Source organism: Patagioenas fasciata, chromosome 5 (assembly GCF_037038585.1).
Source record: "Patagioenas fasciata isolate bPatFas1 chromosome 5, bPatFas1.hap1, whole genome shotgun sequence".
NCBI lineage: Eukaryota > Metazoa > Chordata > Aves > Columbiformes > Columbidae > Patagioenas > Patagioenas fasciata.
In genome coordinates, this window is record NC_092524.1 from 32,938,115 (window position 1) to 32,960,101 (window position 21,987).

Genomic DNA, 21,987 nt, shown 5'->3' on the forward strand with positions numbered 1-21,987 from the left:
ACACACAGAGCCAGCTGAGGTTGCCTGATATGTGATAAAAGTGAAGGCAATACTGGATTTTGAGAAATAAAAGCAGGACAGTCCTTATAGGTGTCATGATAAACAATTAGAATAGTTTTAGGGATCTCAAGCATTACTTAAACTAAAGCCTTATTTGGCAGCAGGGCAAGAGAAGAATGCAAAGAAGGGGAACCAAACAAGAGAACACATTCTAACCTCCAGCCTTTTGACGATCTCTTTGATATCATCAATGTTGCTGATGAAGCTCTCCAGAGAAACACATTCACCTCTCTCATAGAATATTTTGATATTTGTGTCAGTTGAAGTCCATCCTATCACATCTCGACAGGAGCAATTGAACACCACACTTTTCGTGTCCTGTTCAATGAGGACTACAAACTCATTAGAGATGCCCAGGAGACAGTCTATTTCCATACCCTTGCTGTAGTCTTTTGCATGGACACTCCATACAATAGCACCAGAGCTATAGATCTCTGCTCCTGGATAAGGCTTGGACTTTTCTTTCTTTTTTGAAGCAAGTGAGATGAAGGGGAACTTGCCAGAAGGGTCAATAGGTGTGTTGGTGACATTCTTCTCTGCCAAGTCTTTCAAGTACTCTTGACGGGTCCTGGTGGCCATCGCACGAAACTTTTCTGATTTATGAGCAGCATTCTCTGCATTAATGACTTTGGCTAGTAAGAAGTCCCTGAAAACATTTGATTTAGGAAACGTGACACCTTTTGGAATAGGTGGTCCAAAGGATGGTACATCTCTGGATCTTGTCACAGCGACACTAAAAGAAAGAAAAGAAGAATCAGCAGAGTGTTTCACTGCAATGCAAATTCAGCAGTGCTTGAATACAGAAAAATACATTTCCTTTTTTTCCTTAACCCCTCAATCTATCTTTCTTTTTCTCAGCAATATGCCCATAATTGTATTTTAATCTTGCCAGTGTGGAGATTATGTCCCCCTTATGGTACAAAGAGAAGGCCACTTATTTTTGCATCCAGCTTAAACAGAGCTTCAAGTACAAAATTGTGTTTACCTCACATCACTGCTTTTTAAATCTCTGGATCAAAAACTGCAATAGCTGATATTGTATGTTAGTGATAGAGGCAGACTCCAAAAATACCAGAAATAATAAGTTACTTAGAAGTTTGGAGACAGAAATAGATGCTTTCTTTTTCAACTGTTCCTTTTAGTTTCTGTACCAAGTGACGGACTGACAAGAAGATTGCGTTAGGCAATGCCGACAAGCTTCACTATTTTCCCATGTCAATTCTCTCTTGATACAAAGTGGATGAGAACTATTTGGCATCATTGAAGATTTGCCATTCCAGTCCAGTATCATTCATTTGGCAGTCTGTCCTAAGAAGAGACTGACAGCTGTACTTCAATCGTTCTATGACAAGAAATGCTCCAAGAGTTCAAATCAGGTTTACCACATATCTATAACTAGATCTGAAGAGGCATTAACTAATTCTGCCCAAAATATCATGGTAACTGAGTTTTAGAAAGAAAAATAGGATGGACCTTTAACACACTAGAAATGTATGTGGTGGCTCATTTGGAAGACTGGCTGGTACTATTTTCACACTTCGTTCTAACATCTGAATCCTTAAACATAATCAGAGAAATTGCCCCCCAAATCAATATCTGAGATTGCAGAAAGAATAGTAAAGCTTTTGGGGGGGTTGGGTACACAGGAATAGTAAAAATAAAATGAAGTCACCCAATCGTTAACCATATCTTCTGGTTTGGGTGTTGGTTTTTTTTTTAAATAAAATCTATTTTCTGGCAACTGATATTGAAAGATGTCATTGACTGTCATGTATCCTTCAAATGCATCCCAATATATCAAACCACGGAACAGGAGGTGCTCATGATGCAACCATCTGACTCTTGATCCCCTTCACTGGTCCTAAAGGGTCTGTTGTTAAGAGATAGAAGCCTAAGTGTTAAAGACAATTACTGGATGTAATGAAAAGTGGCCAGTCATATTTTGTTTGATGATTAGGTTTACAGTATCATGAATCACAGGGACAACAATTAATTCTTCAACATATGCTAGAGAAGTTTTAAAAAGTGAATGATGTTAACAGAGAAGCCAGACTTTTGAAATATTGTTTATCTTAGTTGGGAGGAAGAGTCACTGGCCAAGACTGTGTTTTATTTTATTCCTTTAACATAGTTTTTAATATAAAGTCTAGTACATTTTTATGCTATATGGCTTCCTGTTTTGTCTAGAATTATTAATCTACAAAACTGTTCCAAACAATTCTGTGAAAAGAGGTTAAACTTAATTTGAAAAGTTTCCTAGAAAAACTTTTTAAAATGGATCCTTGTAAATTTAAATCAAGCGTTCACACTGAGAAGACAAAAAACCAAAGTATTTTAATCTTTAAAATAGTACACAGAACATATAAAGCTCTGGCGGTCTCCTCTATCAAAATCAATGCTGACACACCCACAATTTTTTTTTCCTACCTGCTCCCTCTTCCCTTAAAATTTAAACCTGTAGTACAAGCAGAGCCAAAATTCTCAAATTTTATTCACCAATAGTAACTGGTAAGGCTCCAACCATCGTAGTTGTGAACATTTGTGACAGTGATTCGGAAGTCTGAAGGTCAGAAATAGAATGCTAAGATATTTAAAATTATTATGGTATAACAAGCATGAATCTTTCCCATGCCTTTTAAAAGGAAGAAACTAAAAATATGCAGTCATATTATTTAAAATAATAACCAAAAGCAGGTATTTCTCTGTGTTTGCAACACCCAATTTAAATGGAAAAAGCGTCTGTAGCCCTTGTGGATATATTTCCTATTTTACCTTTATTTCAAAATTATTTTCTGTACAGAATGAGATATGAAACATATGTCTAAAAGTTTAAGAACAAGCTATGTCCACATAAATTATGCAGCAGTGGAATTTGTCAGCAAGCTGCCTTAAAATGAATACCAACATGAACGCGCCTATTCCAGGAGAGTTTGATCCACATGCAAAGTTCAGTGTCAGTTCAGAAGTGCTGTGTGAGTTTTTTCAAAAACTTATGAGGGAAAAACTCTTAAGCCTTACTATACTTACTTGGAAAACATGAATACTCCATTTCCAACACTGCAGTCTTAGTGCTTCCTCCAAATAAGCACTTGACTGAATAAATTACTTAGGTGAATATTTGTATTTCAGGGAAGACAACTTAATTCTGCATCTACCTCATTTCTAGATAACTACTTAAAATCCATTACTCTGACACTTCATTTCATTTAAAAATACATTAAGAGTTCAAGATATAACAAAGGTAAAAAGTTTCATTAAATGTAAAAAGTGTAACTCATTGTTTCTATATACTTTCAGTTTGGTTAAAAAAATGATGCTAAAAAGGATTGTCATCTTGTAATTCTTTGATATATGTTACTTGAAATAATCATTTTCTATTTAAATCATATTGACTTTAAGGTCACATTAAGATATTTTTGCTGCACAATGCTCTGCAATTTCTTCGTTGGACTAAAAATGGAACATAAGCTCAGATGCCCAAATTGTCAAAAAAAAAGAGTGAATTCATAAGAATCAAAATAGAAATACTCTTCTAGCATACTCTTAATGAAGAGAATAAAAAGAACGTGAGAACAGAAATAAAAAAAATCATTCCCAAATGCTTAATTATATACACGTGTGTGTGCGCACGTGTCTGTATGTACAGACATACTGACAGCACTGATTTTCATATTGAGTGCCTTGCCTTTACTTACTCCTGTGTGTCTATTTACATTTTAAAAAGAAGTATTCTACATTCACAGGACCAAAAAAATCTCCTTGACCCCCATCTTTCATTATGCTTCCCTACTGAGAATTCAGAAGATGAACAACACCTCCCTTTGCACCCCAGTTCCGTGTTTTCAGTGAAACTAGTGATAGCTACCTGTAACAAACGCTGTCAGTGCAGGGACTGTGCACTCTTACAATGACAAAGACGTGCTGGAAGTGGGACCGGATGTTCTTTGGGCTGAATGGTTGTGCCCCAGGCTCCTGGAAAACTATTGTCACAATATCATTTCCAATGTGTCGTTTTCTCAGAAGCTTTAACAAAAAACAAACAAATAAAAGTTGTAGAGGTTTAAACATGGCCTTTCACAATTTTAAATTACTTATTTCTCATTATTATAAATTATTATTGTTCATTTTTTTTATTCCAAATGATACTTCAAGATGAAAACTGAAACGGTTTTACATGACAAGTACTAGAATGTTAATTATTCATCTAAAAAAATATAGACATGGGATTTTAATTTTCGTAACAATTTAATTTCTACACATAACAAACAGAAGATCTTGTTAGGGAAAATTTTGAGCTAAACAGAGAGGAAAGACAATAACAAAAACCTGCTAGTATCAGAGTAAACTGGAAGCTGGAAATCATTCCCCAATTCACATATTTTTAAAAGTCAGAAGAAGGTTCTATTTCAAGTTGAAAAATAACTGTAATTGTCCTTAAGACACTCTATAATTATTTTCTGATAGGATTCTTTAAGTAAATCCAAGACAACAGTGAAGGAAAAAGGTAAACTACAAAGTATGAGGTTGGTGCAAAAGGAATTGTGGTTTTTGCATTGCTGAAGTTTGCCATTTGATATTGGAATACATTATTAAAAAAAGGTGGTTATGTTATACATACTTTTAATGCGCTTTTCTTGCTTTGGTTGTTTTTTTGTAGTTTGTTGTTGTGTTTTTTTTTTTTTTTCCCTACTGACTTATTACTTGCATATTTATTTTAGAGTATGGAAATTATGTTACTGTGGCAGGATGCAAACCTTCATCGTGGAAGAAGTAGACACATCTCCCTCTCCCTCTGCTGTTTGAGGTTAACAGCTTCTTTTGTTTGGCCCCAGAGCACCCTGGCCAGGGCCTAGGAGAAGGGAGTGCCGAGGTGCCAGGGAGCCGCTGGGCATCTGTGGCGAGTGTGGGGGATGTTTGGAGGTTTCAGGGGCACCCCACAGCCAGGGTGGGGGTGCAGAGAAGCTTCTGGAATGCCTGCAGTCAGGTCTGATCAGCCTATTAAAAACAGGACTCTCGTCAAGACTCCGCCCTTTGTCGCGGGTCTCTCAGAGCACGAGCAAGGTGCTGCCGCCGAGAGCCCCTCTCCCCGGGATGGAGACTCCGCTTGCCTTGCCACCACATGTGTGAGTAAAATTAATCCTCGCAGGATTGCGAGTGTATTTATCCTTTCCGTGTACATATGCACATGTAACTGTCCGTGCTCAATATGAGCACATGTATAAATTATTTCCTCACACAATCGCGAGTGTATTTTCCTCCCGTGCTTCCACATAAGCACTTGTAATATTCCATGCACATTTGCACGTCTAAGTAAATTAACCCTCAGAGGATTGCGAGTGTATTATAAATTTACCCTCGCAGAATCGCGAGCGTACACCTTCCGTACTCACTACGAGTACGTGTATCTCTTTAAAATAATCCCACACTGTGTTCAGGCAAGTGAGTACTCTTCCTGGACTCGGATGGCTCTGGCATTGTTTTGGGTGAAGCCATGTGTACGCACTCTGTGGACAGCCTGTTGTATTAGTTGCTGCCCTTTAATAATTTTCCTCAACTGATATTCGAACCTGTATTTAAGTCACTTTTAGAGTGCTGAAATCCTGTTTCTCACCGGTTTAATGAAAGTTGTTTTGGACCCTGTTGTCCCTTAAACTAACCTCGGGGTGCCTCCGTGACAGCTCCACAAAAAGCAAATTCGACCTATTTTCTTATTTGAGTTCAAAATGAGTTGTAAAGCAGTGAAGACAACTTGCAACATCAACAACACATGTGCCCAGGAATTGCTAATGAACGTACAGTGCAGCAGTGGTTCAAGAAGTTCCACAAAGGAGATGAGAGCCTTGAAGACGAGGAGCGTAGTAGCTGGCTATCGCAAGTTGACAAGGACCAACTGAGATCAATCATCAAAGCTGATCCTCTTACAACTACATAAGAAGTTGCTGAAGAACTCAATATTGACTGTTCTATGGTCATTCAGCATTGAAAGCAAATTAGAAAGGTGAAAAAGCTCGGTAAGTGGGTGCCTCATGAGCTGATCAAAAATAATAATAATAAAAAAAAAATAATAGTTTTGAGTATCGTCGTCTTCCATACAACCAAAATGAATCATTTCTCGATCGGATTGTGACGTGCGACAAAAAGTGGACTATATACAACAACTGGTGATGACCAGCTCAGTGGCTGGACCAAGAAGAACCTCCAAAGCACTTCCCAAAGCCAAACTTCCATCCAAGAAATGTCATGGTCACTGTTTGGTGGTCTGCTGCTGGTCTGATCCACTACAGCTTTCTGAGTCCTGGCAAAACCATTCCATCTGAGAAGGATGCTCAGCAAATTGATGAGATCCACTGAAAACTGCAAGGCCTGCAGCTGGCATTGGCCAACAGAAAGGGTCCAATTCTTCTCCATGACAACACCCAACTGCACATCACACAACCAGTGCTTCAAAACTTGAATGAATTGGGCTACAAAGTTTTACCTCATCTGCCACATTCACCTGACCTCTTGCCAACTGGTTGCCAGTTCTTCAAGCATCTCGACAACTTTTTGCAGCGAAAACCCTTCCACAACCAGCAGGATGCAGAAAATGCTTTCCAAGAGTTTGTCGAATCCCAAAGCACAGATTTTTATGCTACAGGAATCAACAAACTTAACTCTCTTTGGCAAACTTGTTCATTGTAATGGTTCTTATTTTGACTAATAAAGATGTGCTTGAGCCTAGTTATAACAATTTAAAATTCATGGTCCAAAATCACAATTACTTTTGCACCAACCTCGTAGTGCAGCATTTAGTGTACAAAAGCAAGCTAAAAGGAACACTTTGTTATCTTTAATTGTTGAAGTAAATTTCTGTTTTGAGAAACACAAAAGAACCTAATTTGTAGAGTAAAATGCATACACATCATACACAACCAGATGGCCTAGTATTTAACAAGACCAGGTTCTTCAGAATAACAAAGCAAGTCAGCCTACATATCTGCTCAGTATAATAAAAAAAAAATAAGAAAACAGGGAGGATTTTGTCTTATGTCTTCTTGTGTAGTGTGCTGGACCACCCACTCTTCATGTCTGATTCTGTGCTAATTACAACTTGGGGAACGTGCAATGGACCCTGCTGCAGAAGGCTGAAAATCATGTTAAGTACACCAGTCCTTGTGACTTAATATTTTAACTCGTATTTATGTAACACAGATGTGATACTGACACAGAATAATATTTACAAACTTTCAGTAATTTATGCATAATTAAATAGAAACAGTCCTATGGAGAAAAATCCACCTATGATGTATCTACAATGATCTGCTTTGCCCGCCTACGTGACACAGAGATGGTCAGTTTTACTTTTGATTCTTTAAGTGTTTTCTGTGCTAGTAACAAATGAACGTTGTCATAAATATTCAATAGTTCAGCTACTTTGGAGATGGAGGAAAAATTAATTCTAAATAGGCATGGTTCATCCTACCTGTTGCTTGTTGTTTGGAGTATATGGTAACATAGTAGAAACGTGGAACATGATTTCATAGTCCTTGTATGTTGTGTACAGAGAGTGAGTACCCGTTGAATCAGCTTCAGTGAAAGAAAAAAGAGAAAATACAAGCATTATTTTAAAAAAAGTTTAAACACAAAGTTCCCTTATTATCAAAGAAAATCATCAGGCAAGACAAGACTTCCTATTCATCCTTGACTCAAGCTGAAAAGTCACCAAGTAAAAACTTACCCAGAGTTTATTCACCTGCCAAAGTAAATGACACAGAGATAGCACATATAATTCTACATACTTTCCCCAAGGAAGAACTTGTTAAGAATAGGGAATTTATACTATATAACCCTGAAGAGAGCCTACGTAAGTACGAAAAGTGATAACGGAGACTAAAATACTTTTTCAGCCACTGCTCCGTTATCTCAGGCTAATCAGAATGAAATGGAACTCTAAGGAATATGAAAAGGACTTCAGAAAGGAAGGGAGACAGATATTGTGAATGAATGCCATGATCTCATGCACAATTCAGTATCAATGGACATATAACCCACAATACACAAACAAACAGAATGGGTTCTTTTAAACATAAATATCAGGGCTCTAAGTTAGCTGTAATGAAGTCAGATAAAACCTTGACTAAAACAGGTGCTTTATGGATAGGAGCAGTCAAAAACACAAATAGGATGCTAGCATGCTTACAGCTGATGATGGAAAAAGCTCACAACGACATTATGATGTTGGTATATTAATCAAAGGTACTCTCACCTGTTTTGGGTTCTGGCCACCCTATTTTAAAAGTTATAGAAGAAAGAGAAGGGATCCAGAAACAGGCCACAAAAATAATTATACGTGGATGGAGAGACTTCCACGTGGAAAGAAAATGATAAAAACTAGGATTATGAAGTTTAGAAAGAAAAAAGAAGAGGGGATATTATTAAAGTTTACAAAGTGTTGGCTGAAGGCAACACTTGATTAGACAAAAATTGGGAACTTCTTGTTTTAACTTTTTCTTTCTCAGAAAAGGAGACACCTTGAAAAATGTTCCATTAATTTAAGTAGTAACACATTTAAAGCTGAAATAGTTAAATTATTCTATTAAATGTAAGTGCTGTCTGCAGTGCAAAAAGTCTGTTTTCAAACAATTTTAAAAAGAACTAGATTTATATATGGAAAAAGGCATCTTGGTTATTCGAAGTTATATAAACATGATACTATATTATATAATCCCAACTATTTATAGCAATGTATTTTAAAAAGCTGTTAAATACTACACCTTGACACTTTTTATTAGTAGAGGAATCATGTCACTAAGGAGATAATATTTCTAAGATCTGTAAGGCATTTACAATACCATAAATATACAGCTTATTTACCCAGATTTTTGGTATAAGCTTCGACAAGAAGTTTTCATTTTCTTCAAATTCAAAATAATAAAATGGAGGTAGCTCTGCTGTAAACCATAACATCATCCATAAAATGAAATGGAAAGTTTTCCACATTATAGCTGCATAGAGATTTTGCATTTCCAAATAATCTATATAGAATATAATAGGAACAAGAAAAAAAAGGACCCCTAGAATTTTATAAAAAATATCTCCATGTTTCAGCTCTACTCCAGCATTCAACATTGCCATTATGAAAAACTAGCTAACAGTTAAATATTTTCTTTTTAATGATAATTACGACACCACAGGAGATGAAAGGGAATCATCTAATCTCTCACTTCACAGCAGTTGTGAAGAGACCTGCACCTGAAAGTCACCTAAACATCAACATAACTCCTTACCGGCTTGCTTTTTTTTTTTTTCTGTCTAACTGTAAATATGCTCATTTGTACATTATTGTATTGGGTTTGCGTGGCCAGATTTTGAAAGCAGGAGGGCTACAGGGATGGTTTCAGTGAGGAGCTGTAAGAAGTGTTCCCCATGTCCCATAGAGCCAGTGCCAGCCAGCTCCAAGATGGACTCGCTGCTGGCCAAGGCCAAACCCATCAGTGATGGCGGCAGCGCCTCTGGGGTAACAGACTTAAGAAGGGGGAAAAGTTACTGTGCAACAGCAGCTGGAAAGAGGAGAACATGCAAGAGAACCAACTCTGCAGACTGCAAGGCCAGTGAAGGAGGAGGGTAGGAGGTGCTCCAGGTGCTGGAGCAGAGGTTCCTCTGCAGCCTGTGGTGCAGACCAGGGTGAGGCTGGCTGTCCCCCTGCAGCCCATGGAGGTCCACAGCGAAGCAGAGACCCACGTGCAGCCCATGGAGGACCCCAGGCTGGAGCAGGTGGATGCTTGGAGGCTGTGACCCTGTGGGAAGCCCGTACGGGAGCAGGTTTGCTGGCAGGACTTGTGACCCCAGGGGGACCTGTGTTGGAGCAATCAGTTCCTGAAGGACTGCACCCCATGAAAGGGACCCATGCTGGAGAAGTTCATGAAGAACTTCAGCCCATGGGAAGGACTCACAGTGGAGAACTTCATACAGGACTGTCTCTTGTGGGAGGGATCCCACAGTGGAGCAGGGGAAGAGCACGAGGAGTCCTCCCGCTGAGGAGGAAGGAGTGGCAGGGACAGTGTGCAACGAACTGACCACAACCCCCATTCCTTGTCCCCCTGTGCTGCTTGGGGGGAGGAGGTTGAGAAACTGGGAGTGAAGTTAAGCCCAGGAAGAATGAAGGGGGAAGGTATCTTAAGATTTAGCTTTTATTTCTTATTATCCTACTCTGATTTGATTGGTAACAAATTCAATTAATTTTCCCCAATTTGAGTCTGCTTTGTCCATGACGGCAATTGGTGAGTCATCTCTCCCTGTCCTTATCTCGACACACGAGCCTTCTGTTATATTTTCTCTCTCCCATTCAGCTGAGAAGAGGGAGTGACAGAGCAGCTTCGGTGGGCCAGGGTCAGCCCACCACAATCATCTTTCACAAATAGAGCATGCAAAAATATTACAGAGAACTGGAAAAGGGGAGCAGGTGCTAAAATAAAGGGAAATGAATGAGATGACAGGGGAAGGAAAGCCCCAAAAGAGTGGAAGGGGTCCAAAAAAGGCTGGGGGGAAGAGAATAAAGTAATACTGACAAATAATACGTTAGGACAACACCTATGCATTTAAGCCAAGCTTTCAACTTTCCTAGAATGACTTCATTTCAAGTAGGAAAGGTTTCTTTCTCAGAACAGCACCAGTTCTGCAAAGTAAGTAATAAAGCTACAATCCAAATGAAACATTTAATGATTCCAATTATTTCCAAGTACTTCACAGCTTCAATCGCTATTATTAAAATCTAACTAGAAACAGAAATCCACATCCGCTACAGGCTGTGCATCTTTCTCAGCATTCAGATTTCCTCTAAGTCCAGAATACTTTTTCTGAAGTACAACACAACAATTACAGGTGTTTGCTCTAAATCAAATTGCAGTAAAATTTACAAACTGCAATAAAATCCAAGACTGTGCACTGGAATAGCATCCATAATTTCAAGGTCTGAATTGTAAGGCAGCACTGCAACCAACTTTTATTTCCTTGTGTTTAATAGAAGCCCAAGGGATCTACAAATTCATTGGCACCTTTTTACACATCCTCTCCTGCCATGAGTTTATGGCATATCTATTGATGCTGCCTTCTCAGTCTTGTCCCATTACCTGATTTGGTTACATGGCTGAGGACTTCTTTTCCTTCCAGGATTTTTCACCTTTAAAATTCCACCTTATTCCTCTGTCCTTCCACTGTTTCAAGGCTATCTGCACTAGGACTGTCTTAACAGACTCCCATGTGTTTTTTTCCAGCACCAACAGTGCTCAAAACTGTGACTGGCACCAACAGCATACTGCTGATAAATTCACCCCACTGAAGCCACAGAACTTTGTTAGCCTACCTCTACAGCAGCTTTTAAAACCTCTTCAGTAGAAAGCTGTGTAAGAACCAGCATGAGCAGAAAATCTAACTCAGTGCTTCACAGAAAACATGTTGCAAGGAATTGTATGAAAACAAAAAATAAACAATACTGATGAGGTAGGAGAACAAACAGCCGTTGCTACAAACTGCAGCAGTGCTCATATCTAAAGGCACAGGAAGCTTCAGAGCTTAATGCTGTTTCAATCTACCATTGCTATTAAAAAGCTCTGCCTTATTTCTGATTTCTCCTAGTTTTGTCCCAAATTCAGCACCTGTCAAACCTGCTCTCCTTTCTCTTATACAAGTATTACATCAAGTGCTCCTGTTCAACTTCTGTAGTATCCAAGTTGATTTCAGACACTATTTCCTAAGACAGAATCCTTTATTTTGTAACATACAAAAGTGTATGTGTAACACAAACATAGAGAAATGCAGATGGACTTGCCCCCATCACCATTTCTGCTTCTTAAGCAATCCAGGAACCTCTGACCTTGACTACAGACCTCCCAGTGAATGTCTCAGTCCCAACAATAAATCTATTCTTACTTCCATGTGACTGAAAAGATGTTAAATAGTACAAGTTAAGATGTGCATGGTAATCTGTCTGTATTGTTTCATGAGAAACATTGTGGTATATTGACAATCCCTAAATTAAACATCAATTTGAAGTCCATTCATTTCCTAGATTTTCAATCTATTTAATATATTCTGTGCAAGTTTTATAATCTTTTAATCTCTTAACCAACAGTCATGCAGCATAAACATCTAATGCAGAAAGCTATCATTATTGGCTAAGGTTATAATCTCATCAAACAGGTTCTTCATAGACTCCTGCAACTCACATCAATCAATCAGTCTCCTTCATTTCCTGTTCAAACCACTCTGCTGGACAGACACACCAGGTTACCAGGCCCAGCATTATCCAGCTGATCCCATTCACCAAATTAAACATTGAGAAATAAGACTGGGTGAGGAGGAGGGAAATAAAGCATGCATTACAACTAAGAAATAAAGTGACTGAAGTTATAATTTGAAAGACCACTGTGATGTCTATTTCTTTAAAATGATGGCCATGAACTTCTAGCAAGTGTGGGATAGATGACATTTTCTAGCTCTATCTGCTGTCCAAAGCCTGCAGGCTGTCAGGAGACAGAATGCTCCCCTCTGGTAATTCTAGAAATATACAAACAAAACTTTAAAAGCAGCAGCTCTTTTCCACAGTGGCACTGGCAGGGATCCAAAGCTAAAGCCCTTGAAGGATCCAATGTACTTAAATATGCTTTCAGTTAATAGGATGCATGAGATTCCACCTTTTAAAAACTGGCTCTGTTACAGATACTTACCAATTAGGCCCCTAATTCTAAAAATTTCTAAGAACAACAACTGTTTTCAACCCATCTTTGCTAGAACAACTTCACTTTTCCAATTTGCACAAATCACAAATATCTTGTGAAAATTTCCAGAGTACATATACATATCAGCTTCCCTCCATGCTGAGAAAACCTTTCATCCTGTCTTACATCATACATGTGCTTTGCATAGGTTGCAAAGTATTGTCAAAGGTATAGAAACTAGCAAAGTAGCCTACATAGCTCCGACCTTTCTTCCAAGTTAATGAACAGACATTTGTTTTTTAAGAGCATCTTAGCAATCAGCTGTGCTGACATTAATCAGAATTTTTATGCAGGAAAAGTTCCTGACTAATGAAACTGTGCAAACTATTTCATGCCAGTGACCTCTAGCAACAGAAGAGCACAGAGCTGGAAAAGGAGCAGCTCGTTTCTTAGCTGTAGGCCTAGCTGTATCAACAAAACCCTATAAACCTAAGTCATGGTAGAAACCACAACCTCCTCCTATGCAGGCCTTCTTATGTTAGGGCCAAGGCAGAAAACACTGACTGATTACTTAGGGTTACTATCGAAGATATATTCCATGTTTCTATTCTGCTGTTCACATATTCCCCATACTTGAGATGCAGCTCTTGTGACCATCTCTGGTCTCTAGAATTTTGCCTACCACAAGGCAGCCTTTTTTCTGTGTGTGGTGTTTGTTTTTTTTTCCCCCAATTTCCTACGCAGAATATGCAATAGCAGTTTCTGAATGTAGCTATCCAAAGAGCTTAGTGTTGTGCCCACAAAATACCACCTTCTCTTTCGCCACCTCCAGTCTGTGCTTTGCATATTGGCAGAAAACATAGCACCATCAAGATATATTACAAACGTTTGTTAAGTTTGTTGTCATTGCTCACATTTGCTGCTGTCTAAACCTGCTCATTAAGAACTCATGTATGCTGTCTAATTGTGTGTTTCCTCAGTGAGCCTGCAGAAAAGATAACCCAAAAGATTTCAGACAACTTAGGCATTCCTAAGCAGTTTTAGCTGAAGAGGTCCCATGCACGTGAGCTTGTAAACCCTGACTAAAAAAACACCATAGGAAATCCTCTAAGAAAGCAGCAGTTTTCACTTGAGCTTCCCCCTTCCTCTCTGATCACAGTGAACTGTTCATGTAAAGCCTCTTGACTTTTGTATTTTTAGACACAAAATGGAGCTGGGAAACATGAAAAATCCATCGCAAGAAAACAACTCTTAAAACTTGGAGAGATTCCGTCAATTTAAACTTTACATATATGTCCATTCAACAGGTGCTAAATCAAAGTACATAAAATCAGAACTTGACAAAATTATTTCTCTGAGTCAGAAGGAACAAGAAGGAACTCAAACATTACTGGAAAATTCTGCAGTTTAGAAGAAAACTTCAAACAAGTACTTAAAACACTGTTACGGCTTTCATGGGTATATTTGAGCAAATGAGTCAACACTTAATCATACATCATTTCCATGTGCCAGAAACCAGTGTGTGTGGACTGACATCGAAAAAGGTTTTTCTTTTTCAGATGTCTTAAATAACTAAAGCAGAAGAAAATGAAGAGAGGATTTTACTTTAACTACTGAAAGCAGCAAGGAGGTCACAATATAAACCCAGAAGCTATGAAATAACAAATATTTTTTTTTCTGTTTTCCATACACATTTGATTTTTGACTGAGTGTATTTTTATAACTGAGAAAATAAGACTTTGGGAGCTGCAGAAAAGGAAAACCCAGCCTGAGAATTATTGTATAATATATTTCCAGTAAAGGCAAGGAAATGTTACAGCAAGAAACCTCCTGGATCTCATCTGGAATTGTGTTTATAGTCCTAGCCACTAAAATTGAAGAGACTGAATTCAAACTTGGATGAGCACATAGGAAGGTTACCAGGTAATACTCTGGGGAGGGGTGGGGAGAGCAGAGAAAACCATGTGAGACTTGGCTTATTAAGGGTAATATTACAAAAGCACACAGGAGGTACAACTACAATGTGTAAATGCACTCAAGGGAGTACATACAACAGCAGAAATGTAAGTATTGCAACTAAAAGGAAGCCCGCTCAATGGTAAACGTGTATGAAACAGGTATTAATTTAGGTTTAAAACCACAGTAAGTTTTATAACCCTCTGAGGAGTGATGATTACGCTGACCAAGAATAGTCTGAGAAAATGGCAACATGATCCCTGTAAGGAATCAGGGACACAAGGTAGAATGGTGGAGCATTAAAGCAGAGCAAGTTACTGTATTTGTCAGAGGAGACTCATGACAAGAGCACAGTTTTTGCTGCTCTGAACTTGATTAATGCTTTTCAGCTTTCATGAATCAACCCTTTATCGAATTTCCTTTGCTGCAAGTGAGGGAAATAGCAAAAGATTTCCATGGGAACTGGTTTGCTCAAATACTCAAAGAAGATGAAAACAGGCCAAAATTTCCTTCTGAGTATTTCTAAAGAGATTTATAAATTGCATATAGTACACACTAGGTGATAAACAGGTATTTCACAAGCTTGATTCCAGAACTATGGAATTTCTTTTATAGATACTGTAGCCCGAGATCATCGTCCCACTGCATTTTTGTTGCAATATATTTTACAGTTGAAGCTGAAAATATAATTGCCCAATCTAGTTTCATTTCTATAACTCAAAAGAAAACTCATAGAGGAATACATTTGATTGTAGGAGTAAGACAAAACTGCTTAGAAGAAAAACTACATGCAACAGACACAGCAGAAAACCACCAGATCGACTTGTCAAGGTGGACTTACATAGATAGGTTCTCAAAACTTTTTTGGTGACAGTCTATTAGCATATCATTAAAAAAAATTGATAAACCAACTTCATTGATTACTCTTTAGACAACACACTGATGATGGATTTGCAATGCTGATAATGGTTCCATAATTACTGGTTTCTTGTTGCAGCTTTAGTGACAATTTCATACCAAATTAGTACAAAAATCCAATAATTATCAGAGGTGAAAGACCATATGGGCATGGGTCAAATTACATACTTGCTCTGCTTTCACTTCTAATATTGAGCAACTGTCTTCTTATAGCAGAGAGGTTATTTTTAACAACTCTGTGAAAGTCAGTTAGCAATCATATTAAGGGAAAAAAATCACTTAAGGGGAAAAAAAAAAAAATGAAAAAGCCTTACTCTTTGTATCCAGCTGAGCACGATACTTTTCGAACCCCTTGAGTCGAACTCGTTCTCCCAAGAGCTGAAGAAACTCTTCAAAGGCTGGACCTGCTGATTCATTATTATACATTTCCTCTTCTGTGCTTTGCCCAGCTTTGCAGTACATGATACCCACCTTAAGTTGGTAACTTAACTGCAAAGGGAAAAAGATAAAAATCTTATATGTATACCAAGTGATACAGCAACTTAACGATTCACATTTTTCAACAGACCCATAAGTCACAAAGAAAAAATATTCAATTATCAGTGTAATTTAAGATTTTAGTCTAGTTCCAAATACTCTTTGTCTTCACCATAATTGCCTCAATGATGGCATATTTCAACTAAAGATGTCAAAATGCTTTCTGAAGTGAAACCAACATTAACGTTCCTTATTTTCAGGAGGACAACACTGCAGATTGCAAATGATGAATGCCTTGCACCGAGCCACATGGAAAGCCCTGGCTGAGTAATGCCAGGAACTTGATTTTCCCTCCTAGACTGGTACCATGGTTACTATCCTATGCTAAACCTTCCACGCAGAAGGTTAGGGCACAGAATGTGCTCATTTCTCTAAGAAGTGAGAAACTTAACATTTCCTCACTTCAAAGAGAAGATAAAAATTATACACCTATTAGTGCATTTACCTGTTAGCAATGCTGAAATAGTCCATATCATTCCGTTGGCCTTCTCTGACTTAAAAATGCAGTAACAAAGAAAACAGCTAAATTGAGAAGTGCTGGTAATAGAGACACTATTTTCTAGCATAGAGCTTCAAATATATTTGTGCTTTTTACTTCCATTTTTTCCTCTAATTTGGTGTTTGATGTTCCTCATACAGCAGAAACTGAAGATGGTGTCATTTTTTTACCCAACCATAACTGATTCTTCAAAGCAAAATTGTTCCCACCAATTCCAAATTCCTGATCACACACAAAGGACCATATCTGTGCCCTTTAAGTCTGGACTACAGAAGCAGAGGTTACAGAGGAACTAAAGCAGCACCCACAGCCATTTACTGGCATCTCCAAAACCATTTTCACAGGCAGGAACTCTGACTGGCAGATTGCGAACCTTGGAGTTCACACATGTAATTCATCTAGTAAAAGCACATACTTACTGCAGGGTAAATAACCTTTCCTCCCACTCACAAATTTCTGCAGAGGCTCCATTTTAAATAAATATCAAGCAGATCTGCCAGAGCAAAATCACAAGAAATTCTATCGAAACTGGCATGAGATTTACAGATTTGGGCTACAGGTCAGTGGAAGTGAAAACAGTTATTTGCAAGGGCACTGGAAGTACAGTAATCTGAATATACTGTGACTTTCACTCCAAGCCCCTATCGCAGGTCGTGAGAGGACTTGCTGGGATGATGCAGACCCACATAATTACTCTGAAGTTCATTAATTTTAATTTATATTTATGGTGGAATATTTTAAAAGCCCTCATGAGAGGTCCTACTCTGTTTATAATTAAATTAAATTTTAAAATTAAAAACATCTGAAAATGGCAAGTTTACTGTATTCTTCTTTTACTACGAAAGATGAATGGTGACTGGGATAACATATTAGCAGTAGGAAATTAAGGAAAAAAAGAAGGGTAAAGGTCAACCTGGTCTGATTATTCCCATTGAAGAAATTAGGCATATGTAATGAGTCACAGTTCTAGGCTGTTTCTTTTTTCACTTCCAGAACGTCCCTTATTTTATCATCTGAGATAATGACTACCTGACTTTTTTATTCTAAATATGTCCAAATTTCTTATGATAAACTATGAGTCCAGCATAGAATCAGTCTCATTTGGGTTGGAAGAGATCTTAAAAACCATCTAGTCCACCTCCCCTGCCATGGGCAGGGACACCTTCCACTAGGACCAGGTCACTCAAAGTCCCATCCAACCTGGCCTCGAACGCTTCCAGGGATGGGGTATCCACAGCTTCTCTGGGCAGCCTGTTCCAGTGCATCACCACCCTCATGGTGAAGAATTTCTTTCCTATGTCTAATCTAAATCTACCCTCTTTCAGTTTAAAGCTGTTATCCCTATCCTGTCACTACACCCTCCCCATCTTTCCTGCATGTCCCCTTCAGGCACTAGAGGGTCACTATATGGTCTCCCTGGAGTGTCCTCTTCTCCAGGTTAAACAACCACAACTCTCTCAGCCTGTACTCATCTCAATCTATTTCTTATGAAAGAAATATTCAGAGGCCAACTTCCAAAATTGAAGCAGGAAAAAAAGAAAAAAAAAAAAGGTGCCTTGAAGTAACATTTCTATTTCCTTTTCTCTCCTGGTTAACTATTTAAAATGCTTTCTGTGTAACTATAAAGGAAATATGCTCTTTCAGCACTAGAGACTCAACTAAAAATACTAACTCTCAAGAATGAAGATGCGTATTTTGGGTAACAAAGTATTTAGACTTGAAGAAAAGGCATTTATTTGTAAAACAAATACAGAGCACATGCAAATTGACCTTACAATTTATTATTATGATTATTTATTTCAAGTCTCCATTCACTTTAAAAAAAAGTAATCAACCAGTGTATTCAATGCTCAAAACAACCCAGATATGGACCAGTGGCACCTACTTTTCAGTATTTTTTGTAACAGATTCTGCATGATGACTGTTTAAGATATAAATTATTTTCAGGAATCACAGGAGCCAGATGAGGTTTGCAGGTACATTCCCCTGACCTCAGCATAGCTAGTGAACTACATGAGCCCACTCACTGCAAGCTGCTTGCCTTGGAGCTGCCAAACTCGGCGCCTTCACCAACAGGGCTGTGTGCTGCCACAGAGAACCTGGACCAGTCTCTGCTGACATGGGTGCAGAGAGGAGATAGGAGGGGAGAGAAGAGGGTGGCAAGAGCCACTCCTGCCAGAACAGCTGTCATCTTTTCCCATTAGCAGCAGCAGGTCCTGGCTTGGACCATTCAGGCAACATTAGCTGCTCCAATACTCTCTCTGTCCACTCTCAGGGAAATACAATGGATGGAAAAGTTTCATGGGGTCGCAATGACTTACTGCACTGCTAATTACCATAGTTTCTAGCAATTTTACTTAAAGTTAGCAAAAAGAAACCCATTCTCACCAAGCACACCCAGAATATTTAAGCTTCAATTTTGGGTGAAGGAAGTTATTTTCAATGGCAGAAACAGAAGTGGGATCTGCAACGTCCACGAGCAACCAATAACTGTCCTTTATTGCTTTGAAAATGTCAGCCTAAGAAACTAAACAAGGACTATGCAAAGATAATTCTAGAGTCCTTAGAAGTGTATTACCTCCAAGCAAAAGCTAAAAAGAAAAGTTGAAGGATGAATTCTGCTGTGGTAAAGCTCATAAAGTAGCAGCTTCATTTTAAGAATCTAATAGTATTTACATATTTATATATATGGGAAAAATGCACTTTAAGTATTTGTCTAGTAACCAGTGAAAGACAGCAGAAAGCATATCTTGGATTTAACCAGTCAGCAAGTTTATCTTATAAATATGGAATTATATTAAAAACCAAATGACATTTCACAGTATTTCTGTGAATGAGAAATTGCCATAAACTTCTACTGGAATAAGTCAGTAATTGCCCTGATATTCAAATTTTTAAATCATATTTGGAAGCAAACCTCAAGTTAGTTACCATGAACTCGGCATTCAAGGCAAAGATTAGTTGATGGTAATTAGCCAGGAAGGTAGCACAGTCCTATGGAACGACTGGATTGCTTTCTAACACAGAACCATTCAAATGTATGCATTTTAATAAAGGCAATAAAAGAACAACTAGGTAACAAGTAACATTGGCCACATGTACACAACAGATGTTACCATGACTCCAGCAATCTGAAGTGAGGAATATGCAACGGCACTACAAAACAGGGGCAAGAAGAATATTCCCATTCTGACATCGGATGCCACATCCACATATTGAACGAGTAGAAGAGACAGAGCTCAAGCATAAAAGTGATATGAAATTCAGAGAAAATATGTTGCAGTGAAAGACTTCAAAAGTGCAATCTGTTTAGTTTATCATAAACAAGACCAACAGATGATTTAATCACTGTGTACAAAAACCTTTGCTGGAAAAAAAATCTCACACCAAAATGACTTTTAAGATGTGACTGAGAAAGATATCAGAAGTCTGGAAGCCAAAAGGAGATAAATTCAAATAAAGAACTGCAAATTCTTCAATATGAAAACAACCAACTGATTTAAAAATTCACTTAAATCTTAAAAAAAAAAAAAAAAAAAAAAAAAAAGCCTATCTTAATTAAAACAGGTGCATGCAAATCTGGCTCAATGAAGGGGATGCTGGGTGGAATTTAATGGCTAAGTCAGGCTAAGGTCACCTCATAATCTAAACTCTTGAATTTACAAAACATCTTATTTGCTATATCAAACAGGCACCTGTTCATGCTGCAATGAAACAGTTCCACACTCTGCAAGAAGTGATAAACATTCTGTGTACCTAATTAGTACAGCAGCTGTTACCCAAACTTTTCTGTTAGCCTGGAATTGATAAAAAGTGCAGCTTCTAATTAGTACAGAGTGTGCTTATCTTTTTCTGTTAGAAGTGTCAAACTGTTTCATTACTACAAAACCAGAAAATACTTTGATGTAGATAATACAATTTTAACTATCACTTGTCCTTAATGATTTCCAAAAGTTTAAGCAGTAACAGAAAACCATACTATATACCATATTTTGGGAGCTTAATGACATACAGGATATGAAATAAGAATAACTTAATTTCACACAATTTTAGACATAATCAAATTCTGGAGTAAATTATGCTAAATTACTTTTCAAATTAGGTAATTACTAGAAATAATTTTGGAATTTGTGAAGTAAACTTTCTGCTAGATTTTTGGTGAAAATTTTCCCATCAACACTACTGAGATTTCAGGTTCTTGATGGGCATATCTGGAAGGTACTGATCCTTGAATCCAAAGGCTCCTGAGTTGTGATGAATCGAAGTCCATTTTCTCCACTGCTAAAACAGAAAACTTTGGAAAGAGATTGAAAGATACCCTTGAGTCTTCAAGTGTCTGACAAATTTGATTCTTAATGAAGGGCAGATTAGGCTAAGGGTCAGATAATAAATCAAACACTGAGTATGTGAATATTTGAAATTACTGGTCTAATCATGCAAGGAAAACATTCAGGCCTTCTATGGATCTCATCCTGTGAAAGCAAATATACTGTGCAGCATAAGAACCTAAGAATTATGTCTATACCAGGCGTGTCAAACTCATTTTCACTGGTGGCCACATCAGCCTCACAGTTGCCTTCAAAGGGCCAAATGTAATTTTAGGACTGTATAAATGTAACTACTCCTACAGTCAATGAGTTTGACACCCCTGGGCTATACAGTAAAACCACTGCCCCTCAAGCTTATGTGTTTGCTGGCTCATTGCCATGCTGATCTCTGCCAAAGCCAACAAGCAGATGCAGGAGATAGGCTGCTACAGAGTATACTTGAATTTCCAAAAGACATTTAACAAAGCTTGTTCTTCGAGAGATCTTAAAAACCCTGAATAGCCAGGGTACAGCAAAAGGAACTCACTGATACATCTAACTAGCTAAAAGACAAAAAAAAGCTAAAGAAAAAGATCGGTAGAATAAGGCAGGGATCTGAACTTGGACATACAGTATTCAACACACACTTTAGCAACCTGATAGAGGTGATCAATAGTAAGGTAACTAAGTTTACTAACATTACTGAGTTATTATTCTACAGTATTGAATACTAGCTATGTGACATATGAAAGGACCTTATGGTATTATATAACTGGGGAGAAGAATGGCAGATGAACCTCAGTGCACGTAAAGCCTGAAGTGATCCATGTAGCACAAAGATACTCAACTTTCCATCTACAGCAATGAGCTCTGACTTGCACCCTAAGGAACAGGATCTTAGGTGCTCATGAACAGATACTTCCAGTGTTCAATAGTAGCTGCAAAGCAAATAAAGTATCAGCAATTAGTAAAGAGAGAAGAGATAAGCAAGCATACTGAACTGAAGTCACCATAG

General features: G+C 38.0%; 1 protein-coding gene across 13 annotated transcripts in view; it reads right to left on the reverse strand.

Annotated features, from left to right (window-relative positions):
• SIPA1L1 (signal induced proliferation associated 1 like 1) overlaps positions 1-21,987 on the reverse strand; it is a 217,722-nt gene that overhangs the window by 44,095 nt on the left and 151,640 nt on the right. For all 13 annotated transcript variants that reach the window (XM_065840101.2, XM_065840096.2, XM_071809272.1 and 10 more), the window contains 4 exons: positions 15,944-16,118; positions 7,523-7,626; positions 3,926-4,083; positions 217-793 (listed from right to left, as the gene is read on the reverse strand). In XM_065840101.2, coding sequence (XP_065696173.1) covers positions 217-793; positions 3,926-4,083; positions 7,523-7,626; positions 15,944-16,118 — 1,014 coding nt within the window. The remainder of the gene's footprint in view (positions 1-216; positions 794-3,925; positions 4,084-7,522; positions 7,627-15,943; positions 16,119-21,987) is intronic.